Source organism: Cnephaeus nilssonii (assembly GCF_951640355.1).
Source record: "Cnephaeus nilssonii genome assembly, chromosome: 6".
NCBI classification, from domain to species: domain Eukaryota; kingdom Metazoa; phylum Chordata; class Mammalia; order Chiroptera; family Vespertilionidae; genus Cnephaeus; species Cnephaeus nilssonii.
Genome location: NC_137077.1, coordinates 101,951,552 through 101,972,034, shown reverse-complemented (window position 1 = coordinate 101,972,034; position 20,483 = coordinate 101,951,552). Strand labels below are relative to the sequence as shown.

The window sequence follows — 20,483 nt, the reverse complement described above, 5'->3', positions numbered from 1 at the left end:
CTTTATTTTAAGTAATAGTTTCTTTTTAATTCTGAATCAGTTTTTTTCTGTTTTAAAAAAATATTGTTACATAGATGTATAGATAAGCATTGAACTGACCCCAAATTATTACATTTTTATTCAACACACCGAGCTTTTAGATACTTGTAATTGTTATTAGACAATAATGCATGACATATCCATAGCACTATTCAGAAGTCTTAAACTCCCTCTTAAGCTTCAGTACTAAAGCATTTATAGTCCCTTTTTTGGCATTAGAGGAAAAAATAGCAGCAAGGGAAAGAACTATCAAATTATTTTTCTCTAGATAAATCCTGTATGATATCACTTATGTGTGAAGTATAAAAAAGGCAAACTCGTAAAAAAAAGAGAGCATAATGGTTGTTACCAGGAGATGGGTGGGGCAATAATACTGATGGTGTTTAAGGTACAAACTTGCAATAAGGAGTAAATAAGCCAGAGATCTAGTGCACAGTATCTAAACTGATAAAAGCGTAATATGGTAATTAGACCGGATGTCCTTTCGGACGACCTTCTGGTCAAAGCCGGGGCTGTGAGGGAAGCCCGGGTCCAGGTGCCAGAGGGAAGCTGGGGAAGGAAGGCCTACTCTTGCACGAATTTTGTGCATCAGGCCTCTAATAGTGAATATAAAGAACGATATTTTACAACAGTTATCTAGTGTGATAAATATTCGTACAAAGGCTATCATATTGCAGTGTGTGTGTCCAAGTAACATGTTGTATACCTTAAATTACCACAGTGTTACATGTCAAATACATTCAATATAAAAAAAGAAAAACACTCAAAAAATTATTTTCCCCTAAGCCATTGTCATTCTCTTTTTCCAGTGTCCTTATGTTTACTACTCGAGGCCCGGTGCACGAAATTCATGCACAGGGGGAAGGGGTTGTCCCTCAGCCCAGCCTGCACCCTCACCAATCTGGGACCCCTTGAGGGATGTCTGACTGCTCGTTTAGGCCCAATCCCAGTGGGATCGCTGCCTGCTGGTGGTCAGTGTGCTCCCACAGCCAACCTCCTGCAACTCCTTTTCCCCTCCCCCCCACTCCCAACTGCTCGCCTGCCTGCCTGCCTGATTGCCCCTAACTGCTTCTGCCTGCCAGCCTGATCACCCCCTAACCCCTCCCCTGCCAGCCTGATCAGTGCCTAACTGCTCCCCTGCAGGCCTGGTCGCCCTTAATTGTCCTCCCTTGCCAGCCTGGTCGCCCCCAACTGCCCTCCCCTGCCAGCCTGGTCACCCCTAACTATCCTCCCCTGCAGGCCTGGTCGCCCCCAACTGCCCTCCCCTGCTGGCCCGGTCACACCTAACTTCCCTCCCTTGCCAGCCTGGTAACCCCTAACTGCCCTCCCCTGCCGGCCTGATTGCCCTTAACTGCCCTTCCCTGCTGGCCTGGTCACCATCAACTGCCCTCCGCTGCCAGCCTTGTCACCCCTAACTGTCCTCCCCTACAGGCCTGTTTGCCCCCAACTTCCCTCCCCTGCAGGCCTGGTCCCCCCCCACAGCTGCCCTTCCCTGCTGGCCTAGTCGCCCCCAACTGCTCTCCCCTGCAGGCCTGGTTCCCTTCAACTGCCCTCCTTTTCAGGCCTGGTACCCCCCAACTGCTCTCCCTTGCAGGCCTGGTCCCTAACAACAGCCCTCCCCTGCCGGCCATCTTGTGGTGGCCATCTTGTGTCCACATGGGGGCGGGCATCTTTGGCCACATGGGGGTGGCCATCTTATGTGTTGGAGTGATGGTCAATTTGCATATTAACTCTTTATTAGGTAGGATATAACTTTTGCATTTCTTGTTATTGTAGTTGTTGGGCTTTACATTATTATACTTGGAGCTAGAACTTATTTTCCCTGTGGCATCAATTTTAATTGTAAAAATCAGAGTGTTTTTTGCTTACAAGACATGAAATTTACTTTTTTACTATCTTTTTTATTGCTGTAACTTTATGTTCTGCTTTTCTTCATGATTTTCTATATTATTTAATGTCATATTATATATAAATCTCAAAAAAAAGTAGACTCAAAATTTGATGTGCTTAACATATTACTAGCTCATGCTGTTTTCATGATTAAGTAAATCATGAAATTATTTATAATTTACAAATTACTCTAATCAAGTAAACTCTTTGATAATTTTTTACACCATGAATACAGTAGCTTCACATTTTCCTAGAAAACTTTTAGCAGATAAATGGTTTCTTATTTTTTAATCTCTCTTCTTTATGTGTTTTTTGCTTGGTTGTCTTGTTTTCAGCACTGTTAAGTTTGTGGTTTAGCTAATTAGTGATACTTTTTTTTCTAGAAAATGTAACAAAACAATGTACACCATCACGTGCACTAACCAGACAACAAGTCTGTGCTCTGCAGGATGGTGCGGAGCTCTATGAAGCAGTAAAGACTGTGCCAGACCCCAGTTACCTTGAGGTGAGAGAGGAAGAGGGCATAATAGTAAGCTTTAAGGTGAAAGGTGTGGGCACTCTGGCCATCATGGGAAGCAGGGTGTTGAAATGCTGTTTCTCAAAGGGGACATGTGCATATTCGGGGTTTGCAGTGAGGAGCCAAACCACAGTGGTATATTTTCGATTCTGTATCAAATAGAAGATAGGAGTGTTAAATAATATTATATATTAAATTAGAGGCCCAGTGCACAACATTCGTGCACTATGGGGGATCCGCAGTCTGGGACCCCTTGAGGGATGTCCACCTGCTGGCTTAGGCCCAGTCCCCCAGACATCCCTCTCGCAGTCTGGGGCTCCTTACTGCCCACCTGCAGCAGAGGCAGGAGAGGTTCCCACCACCGCAGCTGCACTCACCAGCTGTGAACCCAGCTTCTGGCTGAGTGGCGCTCCCCCTGTAGGAGTTCGCTGACCGCCACAGGGCAGCTCCTGTGTTGAGCATCTGCCCCCTGATGGTCAGTGCGCATCATAGCGACCGGTTGTTCCACTGTTTGGTCAATTTGCATATTAGCCTTTTATTTTATAGGATAAATGTGGCTTAAAATGCAGGCAAAACTTGTTTACTTTTAAGATGAAACAGGTATCTTAGTTTTCATGTTCTCAGCTCTTCTCAGATCCTTCCCAGAGTCTGTTTTATAATTTGCTATTTCAAGGGTACTTAAATGGACAAGTGCAGAAGTACTGAACTGTGTTAGAAATATCATAGGCTTTAGAATCATGGCTCTGCCATTTATTAGCCAAGCAAATTAGGCATAAAATAGCTATAAAATGGTCGTAAAATAATTTGTTTTAGGATTAAACTAGGTAATATATGTAAAAGTGTATTGTTATTAAAGTTTCTTATAAATGTTAGTTGCTGTTAGAACATCATTTCATATATTAAGATAAGATACCTCCTAAATTTTTAGACACCAGGTATCTAATTAATGCAAGGATTAGTTTGCTAGATAGGAAGGAGGTGAGAAATTTTAGGAAAACTATTTTTGTTTATTGATTAATCTCATTTATTTGATGACAATAAATCTTGTATGTAGCTTTAAGTTTCTTAAACAACGGGACTACAAAATAAACAATACTCCACTAGGAGAGTAAGCAGTGCTATTCTGAGTAGAATTCCCAAAGGGTACTCAAATTCTCCCGGTAAAAAGTGAGTTCAGTTTGAAAACCTGTGAGTGTACTTGCTGCAAGTCTATAAATTAAGGCTTTATTTTGCTTTCCTGAAACATTTTTTGTGTCTATCACTTATATTATTATATATGTTGAAGCTTGTGCTTTCTCTGAGTTATCATGAAGATAGTTTTAATTTCATCCACAAATTTTAATGAAATATTTATTAGGCTGGTATCATTTTATAGAATTTATTTATAAGGAGGAAGTAATGAGCAGAATATGAGTTGGAAGACTAAGTTCTGGACCTAGTCCTCATCTTTGTAACTGGACAAGTATTGTATCTCTTAGGCTTCCTTTCTACCTTCTATCAGAGGGATGCCTGAGAGGAGCTTATCTATAAGGTTCTGATTTTATAATTCTGAGGTTTCACTCAGATCAACTGATCACTATAATTCTTAGAGGGAAAAATAGGCATCAATTTACAAAATACCCTGTCAAAAGGATTTGTTTTCTGTGACAATGCTAATGTTGTGGGACTTTGGAAATCACAGATTTATTTTTAATTCATGTTTTAAACATTGTCTTCATTTTTAGCCCTTTGCAGGGTACAGAGAGTTCAAGTGTCCCTTCCCCATGTAGATCAGATTAACATTTATAAGGCAGTGGTAGTCTAGTGCGTTGTGTGTTGAATTCCATTTCCTGTTTTATTTGATTTTATTTTTTGTTCTTCTATTCATTCTTGTTACACTGGGTGAGATTCCCAAGAAGTACAGCAGTTCGGTGAAGTGATTGAAGAAAAGTGTGGAGGCAGCGAGAAGTGCTTGGAGCACGTGTCTGTTTTGTTTTGCTTTGTTTTTTAACTGACTTTGAGAGAGAGAGAGACATTGATTTGTTGTTCCACCTATTTATGCATTTGTTGGTTTATTCTTGTATGTGCCCAGACCAGAGATTGATCCTGCAACCTTGGCACCTTGTGACCATACTGTAACCACCTGAGCTGGCCAGGGCTGGGACATGTCTGTTTAAGTTGTACTACTGTTCCAGGGAGTTCGTGAAATTATACTATGGGGGCTAAGAATGAAGGTTCTTGAGCTAACCCTGCCTGTGTGCCTCTGCAGTTATTTATTCTCTGCACCTCAGTTTCCTCATCTACAACATGGAAACAAGAACAGTATCTACCTCATAGGGTTATTATACAGATTAAATAAATTAATACGCTTATCACACATAGATCCATTTCTCAAGTAGAGTGAGCCTTTACATGTTAGCCATTTATAATGTCACCCATATTGATAGATATGATTATTAGAGTACATTTATAAAGAGGGGAAATTTGTAACAAAGGTTAGTAAACAGTTTAAGACACCAGAACATATTTGTTATGTGATGAGTATATTAATCCCAATTTTTATATTGTCACACTCTTAAAGTGAACTCAACTGTTGTATTTTACCCCCATTTAAAGGGATTCATTTACAATAGATGAGATGTTTTGTTTGCTTTTTATTCCAACCTTATCTGCCTTCATATATTAAATAATCACAGGGTTATATTAGTGATGAGCAGTTAAGAGCCTTGAATAATCACAGACAGATGTTGAATGATAAGAAGCAAGCACAGATCCAGTTGGAATTCCGGAAGGCTGTGGAATCTGCTGAGAAAGGGGAGCAAATGTTATCAAGGGATGTTACAACTGTGTGGAAGCTGCGTATCATAAGCTATGAGAAAAAAGAAAAAGATTCTGGTCAGTATGTAAATTACTTGTTTTATTAGTTTTAAGTTAAAGTATTATGTTAATAAAGTGATTTCAAGTGCTAGATAAAGTGTAAAGTTAGTGCATAGTGGAGCAAAAATTGTCTATCGGTGCCCACAAAATGATAATGGAATCCTTAGATATTAGTTGTTATCAGTATCCTTTTTTTTTTTTAAGGCAGAAAATTTTATTTTGAATTTAGTATAAAATTTTAACAAAGTTACATATGCCCCAAGGCTTTTCTGTGTTTCGCTACTTGACAGTGATCTCTACGGGAACCAATGGGACTCCAGCCTTGGCTTCCACTCACATGGAAACCAACATGACCCACCTTATCCCTCCCTGCAAACCAGGAGGAAACAAGTGCCTGGCCAGCAGCTTTATAATTCCTAGTGGAACTGGATTCTGGGGGCAGATCAGTAAAGGGTGGGAGCAGTCAGAGTGAGAAGCTGTGGTCCCCAGGCCCATAGACTGAAACCCAGCTCCTCTCCCTTCCATCCCCTACTTTCTCCCTTTTTCTTTGTCATTCTCTGCTCGTTCCTGTCTCTCTGTCTTTTTGGCTATTTCCTCCAGCCTCACATCTCTGTTTTCACACCCTCCAAAGTGGCCCCCAAAAAACAGTTGTGGTTTTCAGTCCTTTTGTAACGCTAAGTTCCAAAATATCAAAATCAAAGAGATGCTCCTTAGCAAGCAGAGGTGAATGTTTTCACTAGCTTTATGGTCCTTCATAACTCGTGACCAAATTTTTCTACCAAGCAGAAGAGAAGGAGCCTGCATCCACTGGGTCCAGTCCTAAGGCGGCCTCTGGGTTAGAGCAGAGTCGGGCAGGACAAAGCGGGCACTGCAGGTCTCACCTTCACTCCCAGAGGACCCCGGCCCCCCTGGTCTCCACAGATGCTGAATTGGCCTGGGTCCCTCTTTCAGGCTGAGCTTGGGAACAAAAAAGGAGATTTCCTGGAGTCAAGTTACCAAACTTAGTGTGACAGTTGCTTTAGCATCCCATTCTAAATAAAATGTTCTGGCTGGTCCATTGGGAAAAGACCAAATCCTTTTGGGGAATCAGTGTCAGGGAAGGGCTTTTAGGCCTTCCAATCCACCTGCTTGGATCACTGGCTTTTTCTGTCCTGTGTAAAATTCATTTCTTATCTCACAGTTCTGTAGATCAGAAGTCTAGAAGGAACTGGCTGGGTTCTCTGCTCAGTGTCTCATGAGGCTGAAATCCAGGTGTCAGCTGGCTGCATTATCTCATGTTCAGGTTCCTCTTCCAAGCTCACCACAGTTCTTAGCAGAATGCATTCCGTTTCTTGTGCTGCCTGTCACCAGAGGCCACTCTGCTTTAGCGGCCTCCTGCATTCTTCCTCACGTGGTGGCCTTCTTTGTCAGACCAGTAACAGTGCATTGTGTCCTTCTCATGCTTGACTCTGATTTTATTCCCCTTCAGTATTCATTTTTAAGCAAGAATTTAATGATTATCAGTTTTTCCATTGTGTCTTTTTCCTCTTTATCTGAATAGTTATATTAAGTATCTGGCGTCCATCATCAGATTTATATTCCCTGCTAACAGAGGGAAAGAGATACAGAATCTATCATCTTGCAACATCAAAATCTAAAGCTAAATCTGGAAGAGCTAATATACAGTTAACAGCAACCAAAAACACTCAATTTCAGGAAATACCAGTAAGTACTTCTCATTGTAATTTTTCAATTTTGATAAATGCATATGAGTTTATAGAATCTACACATGCTGATTTCTTTTTTTTCTTGTAGGCTTCAGATGAAATCCTGTTCAAAGTTTATCAGCCGAGGGATCCCCTTCCCTTCAGCCAATTACTAAATCCAGACTTCCAGCCACATTGTTCTGAGGTGGACTTAATAGGATTGGTAGTTTCTGTTGTGAAAAAAATAGGTAATGTACAGTGTTTTCAGTTGTAGCTTTTTATTGATGCTTTTGAAAAAAATTACCTTTTAAAATTTGTCTTAGGATTAATTGGAGCTACAAATCAGCAAATTTGATAACTAGTGACTTGAGAGTTAGGCCTGTTTTAACCTCAGTTCTTTTTTTTTTATTGATTTCAGAGAGGAAGGGAGAGGGAGAGAGAGAAACATCAATGGTGAGAGAGAATCATTGATTGACTGCCTCCTGCATGCCCCCTACTAGGGATGGAGCCTGCATCCTGAGCATGTGCCCTTGATCAGAATCAAACCGGAGCCCTCAGTTGGCAGGCTGACACTCTATCCATTGAGCCAAACCAGCTAGGGCTTAACCTCAATTCTTAATGAAAAGCAATTCTACAGTATTACAAGGAAAGAACTTACATCCCATTCTGAGCTACTTAATTTTAAAGAAATTGCTAGAAAATTTTCTGCAGCATTTTAGTGATTACTATTAGACAAATCCTATATAATAAAAGGCTGATATGCAAATAGACCGAACAGTGGAACAACCGAACAACTGGTCGCTATGATGTGCTCTGACCCAGGGGGCGAGTGCGGAACATGGCGGGCGCTGGTCGTGGTGGGATGGTGGAGCAGGTGAGCAGGGGTGCCAGACCAAGGTGGGGCACTGTTCGCTGTCATCGGGGCAAGCCTCTGGTGGTTACTAAAAATTCTTTGCTCCTGCGTGCTGCAGTCCTGCCCGGCGCTCGCACCCGCAGCCGGCACCAGAGCCGCTGCTTGCACCCGTTACTGGCGCTGGCCCCAATCGCTCCACGCCATCAGTGGGTATGAGCAGGGCCGGTGCCGTGAACGCATGGGAGCGGCAGCGGCAGGAGCGGGGCTGCCGGCAGACACGGGACCGGGGGCTGTGGCAGGAGGGCCGGGTAGGGGCACGGAGGATGGGCCGAGACCTGCTCCTGTGCCTACCGCAGCCTCTCACCCCACAGTTTCTTTCAAGGAGCACGAATTCATGCACTGGGCCCCTAGTAAATTATAATTTCCCTGTGCGGTTAACTGAGCTTTCAAGCCTCTGTCTCCAGCTTTGGTTTTGGATGTGTGTTTTTTCCTTTGCAGTATCTCTTATTATCCCTAATGATATCCATTGTTCTAAAAATTACTTTTTTTAATAGAGCTATTCCAACTTTTTTACTGTTAGTGTTGGTTTGCATGGTATATATCTTTTCCCATTCCTTTATTTTTAACCTATTGATGTCTTTATATTTAAAGTGTGTTTCTGATAAATGGTATGGTTGGGTCTTGCTTTCTTAGCTGGTCTGACAGTCTCTATCTTTGTTTAATCTGGTCATCTTTAATGTGATTATTGGTAAGGTTAGGTTAAAATTTACCATCTTGCTGGCTGTTTTCTGTTTGTCCCATCAGTTCTCATGTTGGAGGGCAATTCTCATGGTATTTTTATATGTGTGGTAGCATTGTCTCAGACTATCTTTTCAAGAATGCAGAGCAAAGAGGCCTGGAAGGACAGAGGGCAGATTTCCTTCCTGCACAGGAAGTCTGATCTCTTTTCCTATGAGTTTTTGTTTCTGTTTCTGTTTTTTGCTTTTGAGATTCCACGTATAAATGAGGTCATTCAGCATTGGTCTTGAAGTGTCAGGGACCAGCTAAGCTCTGAGTTGATGCACAGAGTCTTCTGTTTATTAATGATAATGTGCCAAGTGCCCCAGTCTCCTCCCCTAGCAGTCTGTCCCCATTCCACTTCAGCTTTGTTGACGTCTTCCTTGCTGTTCTGGAGCCCACGGAGCTCACTTTCATCACAGAGCCTTCACACTCATTGTTGCTTTTCCCAGAAGCTTACCCCCAACAGCCACTTGGCTGGCTCCTTTGTCTCCTCCAATGTCTGGTCAAATGCAGCCTCCTAAGAGGCCTTTCTCTGACCACCATTTGTAAAAAAGCAGTACTCTCTTCACTCCCCAACCTAGTTTTAAATTGTCCATAGCACTCAACAACATATATTTATGCTTTTTTGTCTCCCTCCTCCAGAATATTAGCTCTATAAGGGCAGAGACTTTGTTACTGCTGTATCCTCAACTCCTAAAGCAGTGCCTGGTACTGGGTATGGTCTCAGTTATTTGGTGGATTCCTTGTTTTTCAACTGCCCTGTCATGGATTCTCCCTTCCTCTGCTCTTTGACTAAGGTTTATTGTCCATCTCCTTTTCGAGAAGGCCTCTATATTCCATGAGTTCTTCGTATTTTGCTAAGTGTACTTATGCCTTACTTCTGAAACTATATCTTGGCTAGGCATAATATTAGGGGATCATTCTTTCTTTCCTTCCCCAAGAGCTTTGTAGAAATTACTCTTTAGGCATTGAACAGTTTGGGACTGGCATAATTCTCTCTTCTTCGCGCCCCCCCCCCCCACCCCCCCATTTAGGTGATTTTCTTTTTATGTTGGATATCTGAAGAATGTTTTGTGTTGTACTCCAAAAGTTTGACTGTGTCTTAGTGAAAGCATTCTATATACAGTTCTACTGGGACACAGGGTGCTCTTTGATCTACAAACTCAGTGCTTTCTTTATTTCATGGGAATTCTGTAATTTGTTTGAACATATCTGCTGTTCCATTGATTAGGATTTCTACTTCGAGGAAATCGGTTAGCCTTATGTTGTATTTTTTTCTTCTTGTTCTTATTTTTATCTGTTCTTTGATTGCTTCGATTTTTTGTGTGTCTTTTTTATCTACGTTCACCATTATATCCAGACTTGATGTTTGTAATTTTATTTTCTGCAATGTGTTTTATTTCTTGCTGTTTTTGATGCATGTACTGACCCATAATGACCATATATATATTGGTGTCCTTAATTTATTTATTTGGTCCTGCACTCTCCTTATCATCTTATAAGGCTACTTATCATCCCATATTCAAGTTTTTATTTTATTGAATATATGTTCTTATTAAGTTCAATAGCATGAATCAGTTTTGAAGAATTTAGAAACTGTCTTCTTTTATTTCAGTTTTATTTTCTTATCGGCCACACTCTTTGCTATGTTCTCCGTTCTTTTTTTCTTCTTCTTCTTTTTTAATATATCTTTATGGATTTCAGAGAGGAAAGGAAAGAGAGAGGGAGATAGAAGCATCAATGATGAGAGAGAATCATTGATTGGCTGCCTCCTGCACACACCACATTGGGGATCGAGCCCACAACCTAGGCATGTGTCCTGACCGGGAATCAAGCCCGGGACCCTTCAGTCCACAGGCCAGTGCTCTATCCACTGAGCCAAACTGGCTAGGGTTCTTTTTTCCTTTTTTAAAATTGGTTTTGTTCGGTTAATTGTGTTTTGGTGCTTTGTGGGTTTTCTTTGCCTATAGTATGTTAATATGCTACATTGTTTTCATAGCATTTTATTTCATCTTGATCAGACTTGGTGACTTGCCACACATTTCACATGTTTGTTGTAAATATTGGGTGAATAGCAATGAACAAAACAGGCAAAAATCCCTGCCTTTGTGGAATTTATGTTACAGGGGGTTGGGGAGGGAGATCACAAGTCTACACTAATAAAAGAGAAATATGCAAATTGACCGTGCCTCCGCTACGCCCACCAGCCTATCAGGAGTGAGTATGCAGATTAACCCGACAAAGATGGCAGGTTGATTTGCATATGCAGGCACCCAGTGGCCTGGGTCCTGGGAACATCCTCAGAACCCAGGCCGCTCCAAGCCTGTAGGCCCACGGGTAGACCCTGAGCTGCCGGGGTCCCAGAATGCCCCAGGCCACTCCTAGCCTACGGGCCTTGGCACAGATCAGCCGGGGGCAAAGCGGCAGAGGCTTGAGCAGGGCCTGAGCAGAGCTGGGGGAGGCCCTGCCCCAGCCGTGGCAGAGGCTTGATCGGAGCCAGGGGGCTCTGCCCAAGCTGCAGCAGAGGCTTGATCGGAGCCGGGGGGCTCTGCCCAAGCCGCAGTAGAGGCTTGAGCAGAGCTGGGGGTCCCTGCCCAAGCCTGAGGGGCCCTGCCCAAGCCACGGTAGAGGCTTGAGCAGGCCGGGAGATGGGGGCGGTCGTGGGGGGAGGGGTGCGCCAGCCTCGGCTTGCCAGCAGTCCCTCCTCTGCACATGAGCTGCAGAGGAAACACCTTTTCTGACCGCTCATTGGCTAAGCTCCCTGTACACCACTGGTAATGTTCTTGGTAACTTGGGTAATAAGAATCCAAAAAGGTGATCTAGGGTTTTTCCACCACACTCATGGAGGAAAAAACGAAGGTCCGCTGCTGGAGGGCTAAGAAATGTCATATCCTGCCCTAGCTGGTTTGGCTCAGTGGATAATGCCTTGGCCTGCTGACTGCAGGGTCTGGGTTCGATTCTGATCAAGGTTGCAGGCTTCTTCCTAGCCAGGGCCCAGGTCAGGGCTCATGCAGGAGGCAACCAATCAAAGTGTCCCTCTCACATTGATGTTTCTCTCTGTCTTTCCTTCTCTCTTCCACACTCTAAAAATCAATGGAAACATATCCTCAGGTGAGGATTAAAAAAAAAAGAAAAGAGAAAGAAATATCATATCCTATGAAAGACACATCTTGAAAATGCCTAAAGAAAGTTGTCATTTTTTCATGGTAAAGCGTCTGGAGTCAATGTTGATGAAAACACCTTGGCGGCTGCGGTGGCTGGCAGTGGTTGCAGCAGCGGAGTGATGGGTTGGTGCCTTCCCTTGATCAGCCCAGTTGTCTACCACAAAGGGAGGCCAGACTGTGGCTTAGGCCCGCTCCCCACAGGAGCGGGCCTAAGCCACCAGTAGGACATCCCCTGCGGGCTCCCAGTCTGTGAGAGGGGGCAGGCTGGGCTGAGGGACCCCCCTCCAGTGCACGAATTTCATGCACCGGGCCTCTAGTAAAATAAATAAGTAGCATTTCTACTTTTCTTAGTAAGTGCTAAGCTCTTACTGGGGTAGTATCAGGGGGCAGGAAAGAGAAATGTGGCTTTAGAGAGGGAGGTGAGGAAAGAATTCACTGCAAAGTTAACATTTGAGTGAGACTTGAAGAAACAGAGGGAGGGAGGCATGTGGAATCTGGGGTAGAAACAGTCCAAGCATAAGAAATGGTCATGATAAAGTCTGGTGCCTTGAAGCATTGGCAGAGGCCAGGGAATGAGTACTCACAACTGGGATCGAGGCATTGAAGGACCAGACTACGTGGTGGTCCTTGTATGGAACTCAGCTCTGTTTCTGGAAGTGAAGGGAGGAGTGACACCACGTGACTAGGTTGTCAGGGGATTGCTTGGCCGGCTGTATTGAGAATAGACTCTAGGGTACATGAGGGTGCAAACAGGGGAAACAGCTGGAAGCTATTGAAGAATTAGGCAAGAGATGATGTTAACAGTTTGGGCTAGACAAAAGCAATGGGAGTGGTCAGAAGTAGATTCTGGTTATATATTTTTTTAATATGTTTTTATTGAATTTTAGGGAATAAGGGAGAGGGAGAAGGGCGAGAGATAGAAACATCGATCTGCCGCCTCCTGCACGATCCCCCCATCACTACCTGGGATCGAGCCCACAACCCAGGCACGTGCCCTGATCAGGAATCAAACAAGTGACCTTTTGGTGCATGGGATGGCATTTAACCACTGAACCACACCGGCTGGGCCTGGTTGTATTTTGAAAGTAGAGGGACACTATGGGGTTGAAGAGGGGAGTCAGTGCCAAGATTTTTGGTCTAAGCACCTGGAAAAATGGAGTTGCCTTTCACTGAGAGGGGAAAACTGCAAGGAAAAACAGGTCTGAGGGAAGGGCAGAGCTCAGTTTGGACAGTTAAGTTTTAGGTGCTTAATCTCGGTAGAGAGTTCTACTTGACAGTTGGATACAGGAGTCTGTTCAGGGCAATGATCTTGGCTGAAGGTATAAATTGGGAAGTCAACGTCTAGGTGGCATTTAATGCTGTGAAACTGGCCGAGTTGTGAGAGGAGATGGCACTCTGATGCCTTGAAGCAGAGGACATGGAAAGGGGCCAGTAAGAGAGACAAGAGGAATGTGAGGGGTCCTCAGAGTAAGCTATGTGGAAGCCCAGAGAGAAGGAGGATTTCTGACAGGTGAGCATGAGTGAATCTGTCTGCTGGCATTTGGTAGCATAGATAGTGAGGTTAGGGCTGAGCATTGATTATTGGCTTTAACACGAAGGAGTCTTTTGGTGAGTGGTGGAAAAGACTGAATGAAGTGGGGCAAGAAGACAGGAGAGCAATAGCAAAAGTGAATGTGGGCATTTCAGGGACACCATGCTTAAAGCGAAGAAGACATATATTGCAATAGCCGGAAGGACAATTAGGAACAAGCGAGTATTTATGTTTGCAGATGAAAGCAGAGAGCATACTGATGAGATACTGTGTATGAGAGGCCCCATAAAGAGGGGCCAGTTGTGGAGCACAGTCCTTTAGTTGCCACGTCGGGATGGTACCTAGGGGCACTAAGGGGAGACAGGCCTCAGCTGGTGGTAGACACCTCTCCATAGTTGGAGGAAAGGGGTGAAGGAAAGTGCTGACAGATGAAGTGGAAGAGCTGATGTGTACGTGGGAACTTGTGGCAGCTCTCCTCCGATCGCCTCTGTCCTCCCTGAAGGAGGGAACAAAGCCACCACTGGCCGTCAGAATGGAGGAAACGGTGTGAAGTCCTCCTTCAAGAAAATGGAAGAGGGGACATACTGGGTGGACACTTGGGCTGCCAGAGCCCACAGGAGTCCATGTTCATGAATATGAAATGGAACTGTTCATCACGGTTGGTGTGGTATTTTTCAACCATGTTGGCTGTTACGGTGTAGGCATGAAGTAGGTAGAAAGTGAGATTTAACCAAACTTGTAGGTTATGGCAGGTGAATACTACAAAGCAAGAGGGAAAAGAATTTTTGGGTGTATGCACAGGGTGGAGTTTTAAGTAATTGACCCTGGACTTTAAGAATGACACAGAGGTAAGAGGGACAGGGTGATCTAGATATGAAACCTCTGCTTGTGGAGAAAAAAATTAAATGAGCAAACTACACTAAGTAAGTTTATTTTTATATTTTACATTTCTAAATATTTTTTAATAAGCATGTATTACTTTTGTAATTGGGGGAAACATGATATTTTAAAGAAGGACATTTGGGAGAAGGGCAGTACTGTAATCAGGTTTTGAACGTAATTAGAGGCAAATTCTAAAATTAGAAAGTTGAACACGCTTGGGAAACTTATAATTTCTCTAAAAACAATATTTAAGATTAAAATATATTAAACCAATCTGATAAATTTGAAAAGTGAAAAGGATAACTGTCATTTGCAACAGGATAAATGAATCATTATCTGAGAATGGCAGTTTTTTTCATTCCTGTTATTTATAAGGGAAACGTAATTCTCAAAGCAGCAGGAACAAGACACTGTAAATAGGAGTAAGACTGAATGTTTAGTACCTAGACTTTCCTAGCCTCAATCCCATCCTGGCTTATCTAGTTGTCCCTTTACGTTTTGGGCACTGAAAAAAAATTTTAAGTATATTTTTTTATTTATTTCAGAGAGGAAGGATGATAAAAATAAAAACATCATCTACCAGCTGCCTCTTGCACACGCCCTGCTGGGGATCAAGCCCGAAACCCTGGCATGTGCTCCCACCCAGGAATGAACTGTGACCTCCTGGTTCATCAGTTGATGCTCAACCACTAGCCACACCGCTGGGCAACACTGAAAATTTTTTAACTTTTTATTTTGAACTAATTTTAGACCTTCAGAAAAGTTGCAAAAATAATAGTTTCCAAAAATCCCTCAGCCAGCTTCCCGTAATGTTAACATCTTGCATAAACATAGCACAATTATTAGAATCAGGAAGTAAACATTGGTACAATATTATTGCCTAAACTTTAGATTTATTTGAAGTGTTTTACTCTACTTTCCATTTTCTATTCCAGATCCCACTTTTATTTAATCATTATTTCTCTTTAGTTTTCTCTAGTCTTTAACACTTCCTCATGATCTTGACACTTTTGAATGGACTGATCAATTATTTTTTAGCATTTCCCTCAATTTGGATTTGTCTGATGTCTTCTCATGGTTGAAGTTACACATTTTGGGCAGAGTTACCATGGAAATCATATTTTTTTCTTCTCCATATCGTATCAAGGGGTCAGTGATATTGGTATTTTTTTTTGCTGGTAATAGCAACAACCTTAGTCACTTGGTTCAGATGGTGTCTGCTGGGTTTCTTACTTGTAAATAACTGGCTTTCCCTTTGTCTATAATAATAAAAGCGTAATATGCTCATTAGACCGGACATCCTTCCAAACAACCTTCTGGACGAAGCCGGGCCTGCGAGGGAAGCCCGGGTCCCGGGTGCCAGAGGGAAGCCCAGGTCCTGGGTGCTAGGGGAAGGAAGGCCTACTATGACACGAATTTCATGCATGAGCCTCTAGTAATTAATAAATATCTTGGAGGAGATTCACATCCTACTTTACCACAAACTTTCACCCATTCATTTAGCATCCATCAGTTGGTTTTGTTTGCAGCAGTTATTACTGTGGTATTTACCTAATGGTGGTGGTTTTTTTCCTTCTACATTCATTGGAATTCTACTGTGAGGAAGAGCTGCCCCCTCCCCCGTCATTTATCTCTTTCATTTCTATCAGTATGGACTTATGAACAGTTATTTTATTCTTATGGGTTAAAATTCAGTACCTTTATTTATTACTCCTATTGTTTCAGTTTGGCCATTAGGAGTTTTTTTCAGGTTAAATCCTGTATTTTTTGAGCACTTTCTTCCTTTTTTTTGGCATCATAAGATGTTCCAGGCTCCCCTTATAAGTTCCCTGCCCCAGTTTTGGAATCAACTAAAGTGAGTCCTCATTTAATGTCAGTAGGTTCGGCAAATTTAAGCAAAAAACATAGCAAAACCAGTTTTACCACAAGCCTGTTGATACAAACAAGAGTTAAGTTCCTATAGCATCTCATCAACGTTATAACAAACAATGTTGAACAAAATGACCTTATTCGAGGACATGTTGCAGCTCTCCAAGAGAACTTTGGATCCTTTTTTTTTTCTTTTTTTTTTTGGAGAAAATGGTATTTAGAACCAAGATCTGATTGCTAGATGTGCTCCTTACTACAGTGGCATCATTGCTTGTAGGCCCTTTCAAGCATAAAGAGCTAAGAAATATGTGTATGTTCCGACTTGGATTTCCTTGTAACTGGTTCGTTCTGTCTGTCTGGGGATATATGTGGGATATCATTGTCCTCCTCAGAGTCAGACTTCACAGAAAGACAAACTCAGGGAAGTGTCTCGCCCCCTCATCTTTGCTGACCTGGTGTTGGTCCTTCCCCCCACCTGTACCCAGTCCCTGTAGTTTCTGGTTTATCTTCCTGTGCGTTTTGTACAAATGGTCAGATACCTGTATATTTGCTTATATTTTATTCTTTCTCTTAGGAGATATCTCTAGCCTTTCTTTATAGTCTAGTCTTTCTTTTGTGCTTTTCTTTTTCACCTGACAGTATGTTTGGAAATCACTGATAGAGATCTTCCCCATCCTGTTGTCAGCTGCATAGTACTCCATTTTAAGGATGTGCCATGGTTTACCCAGCCATTCTCTGGGCATGAGCTAAGATAGGTTGCTATTAGTACTTTACAGTTACAAACAGTGCTTCAATGAGTAACCTCATACATGCGTTTTCATCAACCTTTTTCATGTGTATTTTACTATCATTGGAAGTAGAGAACTAAAAGTGGTATTGCCGGGGGAAAGGTGTGCATATGTCGCTTTGCTAGGTATTAACCAGTTTTTCTCCAGAGGGTTGCAGAAATTGGTATTCCCATCAGCTGTGTACAAGTATGCCTGCTTCCTACAGGAACAGAATGTGTTGTCACTCTGGCATTGAAATTTTAACACTATAAATAGGTCATTTTGGAAATCCTGAGCTTTCTCTAAATGTATTTAGTTGTTTTTACCATTAGCATACCAAAATAAATGGCCATATTAGTGGTTCCTTGCATTTTTTAATCTCACACATGTATAATGAAATGGGGTTTTTTTGTTTGTTCTCATTCTAGGTCTTGCTCCTTTGGTCTATTTGTCTGATGAATGCCATAACTTACTGGCAGTCAAGTTTTGGATAGATCTTAATGAAGACCTAATTAAACCTCACATGTTAATTGCTGCGAGCAATCTCCAATGGCGACCAGAATCCAAATTAGGAATTCCTACTTTATTTGCTGGAGATTTTTCCATGTTTTCTGCCAATCCAAAGGAGAGCCATTTTCAAGAGACATTTCACAAAATGAAAAATACTATTGAGGTAAATTCGTTTTGAACATTACCACACTTTTTGGCATTTTCCAAATAGTTTGAAAGTCAAATATCAAAGGAGTAGCAGCCTTTATAAAAATTGGATGTTGAGATATATCAGGTGAGGTTTTTAGCATACGTTAATTGCTCAGAACCTGAGGAACTGAGGAGATGGTAAGAAGGATGTTCAAACTACAGACCATGTGTAGGCAAACTGGAAATTGGTGAGAATAATATGTAGCTGGTAGTATAATTAGTCAATAATATGTAGGTTTCAAATTTACATTTTAAATTCCATACCTAGTATTTTATACAATTTGTATCTGTCTTTTATGATGAAATAAGCCCAAGTAGGAGAATACTAAAATTATTTTCCTTGGATCATATGCATTTTTGCTGAGATCTATTTATACATCACATAATAATATTAGCTAGTTTATTGGAGTGCTCACTGTTTCTCAGGCCTTGTTCTAAGCCTAACGTGATGAGGTAGGGAACTTTTTTCCATTTTTCTTATGAGAAACAGAGGTTAAGTCACATAGCCAAGTTGGTAGAACCAGGATTCATACTTAAGCCACCTGAATACAGAACACAACTATTAACTACTATGCAGTGCTGCCTCCCAATAAAATTTTGGATTTTATAAATTCCTATTAAATAATATACAAAAGATAAGCCTCTTCTTAGTTCTATAGTTTAATGTTTGAAATGTGTGTTATTCAAAATTTATATAAATCACATTTTAAAAGCAATAGAGTAGCTAGCTGTGTATAGTAAGTTTGTGTAATATTTACCTAAAAACTTAACCCTTTGCACTCGCTTGCTTTTTTCTCGATTCCTTCATTCTAATGCTAACCGTGTCGAGTCACACTCGACATCCGAGTGCAAACGGTTAATATATACAGTGAAGATAACATCTGATATATCTGGTTTCTAAATTGGGGGGTGGAGGGTAGAGTTGAGGAGGAAAATTACTTCATTACTTGGCTCTCATACAGAGAACCTACTATTTACATCCCAGCTTTCTCTGAGACCATCCAAGGGCAGTTCAGAGACACCTTTTATTTACTTTTATTTGAAAGTTTTACAAAATACTTTAATGAATTAGGTTAAACCATATGAACTTGCTGATACTTCACCATTTGTGACTTCTGAAACAACACGTTATTTCAGTTAATCCTTGGAACAGACGTGAAGCCATTCTCTCATTTTACTGTTAACCTGAGGACTGCTCTGTAGATGTTGGATGATTTACAGCTATTAGTAGTAAATAGAGGTAGAACTTGAGTCCCAGTCTTCCAATTCCTGAATCATAGTATACCTTGCTAATTAAACTAGATGGCTGGGAATGGTTCTTATCTCTCTTTCCCTGATGCATATAGACACTCTCCCTCTTCCTCCAACAATTGAGCTCTGCTGAAGCACTGATGTTGGATCTGCATTTTTTCATTAGCATAGTTTGACAGTTGCTATCAAATTTGGGATGTCTCATTCTTTCTGTCTGAATATTTTAGTTCTGGCTTTAAAAGGTAACAGTTTCTAAAAACATGAATAGGTGGGTTTGCATTTTATAAAACAGCTTTTTCAATTTATTTTCTTAGAATATTGATAGATTTTGCAACGATGCAGAAAACAAGCTTATGCATATGCTTAATGCAAATGATCCCAAGTGTTCCACCCCAACCAAAGACTATACTTCAGAGCCACACACTGTTCAGACAGTCCTTGGTAGAGGAAATACGTTTCTGGTAAGTTAATGTAAATTTAAGGAATTTTGTAAATATATAAAGATATTCAGGTATACATCTAGTAAACATGGAAAAATTGAATTGAATTTAATTAGAAAGTGTGATTAATTGTTATGTGACTTTTATAGGTATAGCTTCTCTGGAAATTATATTTTTTTAAATATATTTTTATTTATTTCAGAGAGGAAGGGAGAGGGAGAGAGAGAGATAGAAGCATCAATGATGAGAGAGAATAATTGATCAGCTGCCTCCTGCACGTCCCCCACTGGGGATGGAGCCCGCAACCCAGGCATGTGCCCTTGACTGGAATTGAACCCGAGACCCTTCAGTCCGCAGGCATACGCTCTATCCACCGAGCCAAAACAGCCAGGGCAAATTATATTTTATTTATTGAAGACAATGTAACACACTTTGGGGAAAAATTTTACAGTTTCTTTATTTTAGTATTTCAGGTACATGTGGTAGAAAAGACTTCTTTTGCCAGTACCTTTGTGCCAGGAGGACTATCCTATATAGTAAAAGCGTAGTATGCAAATTGTCCCCTCCACTGGGAGTTCATCCAGGAGTTTGACCAGGGGGCAAGGCCAGCTGGGGGAAGGGAGGGAGGCCTTGGCTGGCAGCAGGCAGCAGCAGGCGACTGGGGGAAGGGAGGAAGTACCCAGCCGGCAGCCTCTAGGGACCCTACGAGTGCACAAATTTCGTGCACTGGGCCTCTAGTTCTATATAATTAGGGTTGTTTTTAAGCTCAGTTTTATTTAACTCTTTAAATCACAGTAAATGACTAATTCTTAAGTAGCTAACACTTGGTAAGTGTATTTATATTAACTCATTACCTTCACAACAATCCTCTGAGATACAAATTATTATGGTCACCATTTTACAGATGAGGGAACTATGACATAGAGAGGTTAAGCACTTGCCTGAATCACAAAGCCAGAAAAAGTAGGTATGAGAACCCAGGCAGTCTGTGTTCGTAAAATGGTTTTGAAATGCTTGTCTTTGTTTAACCCGTTAATACTAAAAAGATTAAAGCAGAAGTTATGTCCCCTGCTGCCTTTTTGTCTTTCATTATCTTTAGTCTTCATCTTTTCATGTCGTTTTTTATATTCTCTTCTGTGAAATTATTTCCTTCTGAGGGAGTAAGAATGACTCATGAAATCATCTGCCTTATTAGACATTACAAGAGTGAGAAAGTATGTGTTATTTGTGTTTAAATATTTTTAATGAAGAGCTAATTTG

General features: G+C 41.6%; 1 protein-coding gene across 4 annotated transcripts in view; it reads left to right on the top strand.

Annotated features, from left to right (window-relative positions):
• Window positions 1-20,483, top strand: part of BRCA2 (BRCA2 DNA repair associated) — a 78,228-nt gene that overhangs the window by 52,626 nt on the left and 5,119 nt on the right. For 3 of the 4 annotated variants that reach the window (XR_013813720.1, XM_079775654.1, XM_079775652.1), the window contains exons 21-26: window positions 2,313-2,434; window positions 5,122-5,320; window positions 6,843-7,006; window positions 7,097-7,235; window positions 17,262-17,506; window positions 19,098-19,244. Coding sequence is in view for 3 of the 4 variants with exons in the window: in XM_079775654.1 (XP_079631780.1) it covers window positions 2,313-2,434; window positions 5,122-5,320; window positions 6,843-7,006; window positions 7,097-7,235; window positions 17,262-17,506; window positions 19,098-19,244 (1,016 nt within the window). In the remaining variant the exon portion in view is untranslated. The remainder of the gene's footprint in view (window positions 1-2,312; window positions 2,435-5,121; window positions 5,321-6,842; window positions 7,007-7,096; window positions 7,236-17,261; window positions 17,507-19,097; window positions 19,245-20,483) is intronic. The other variant, XM_079775653.1, reaches the window with a different exon arrangement.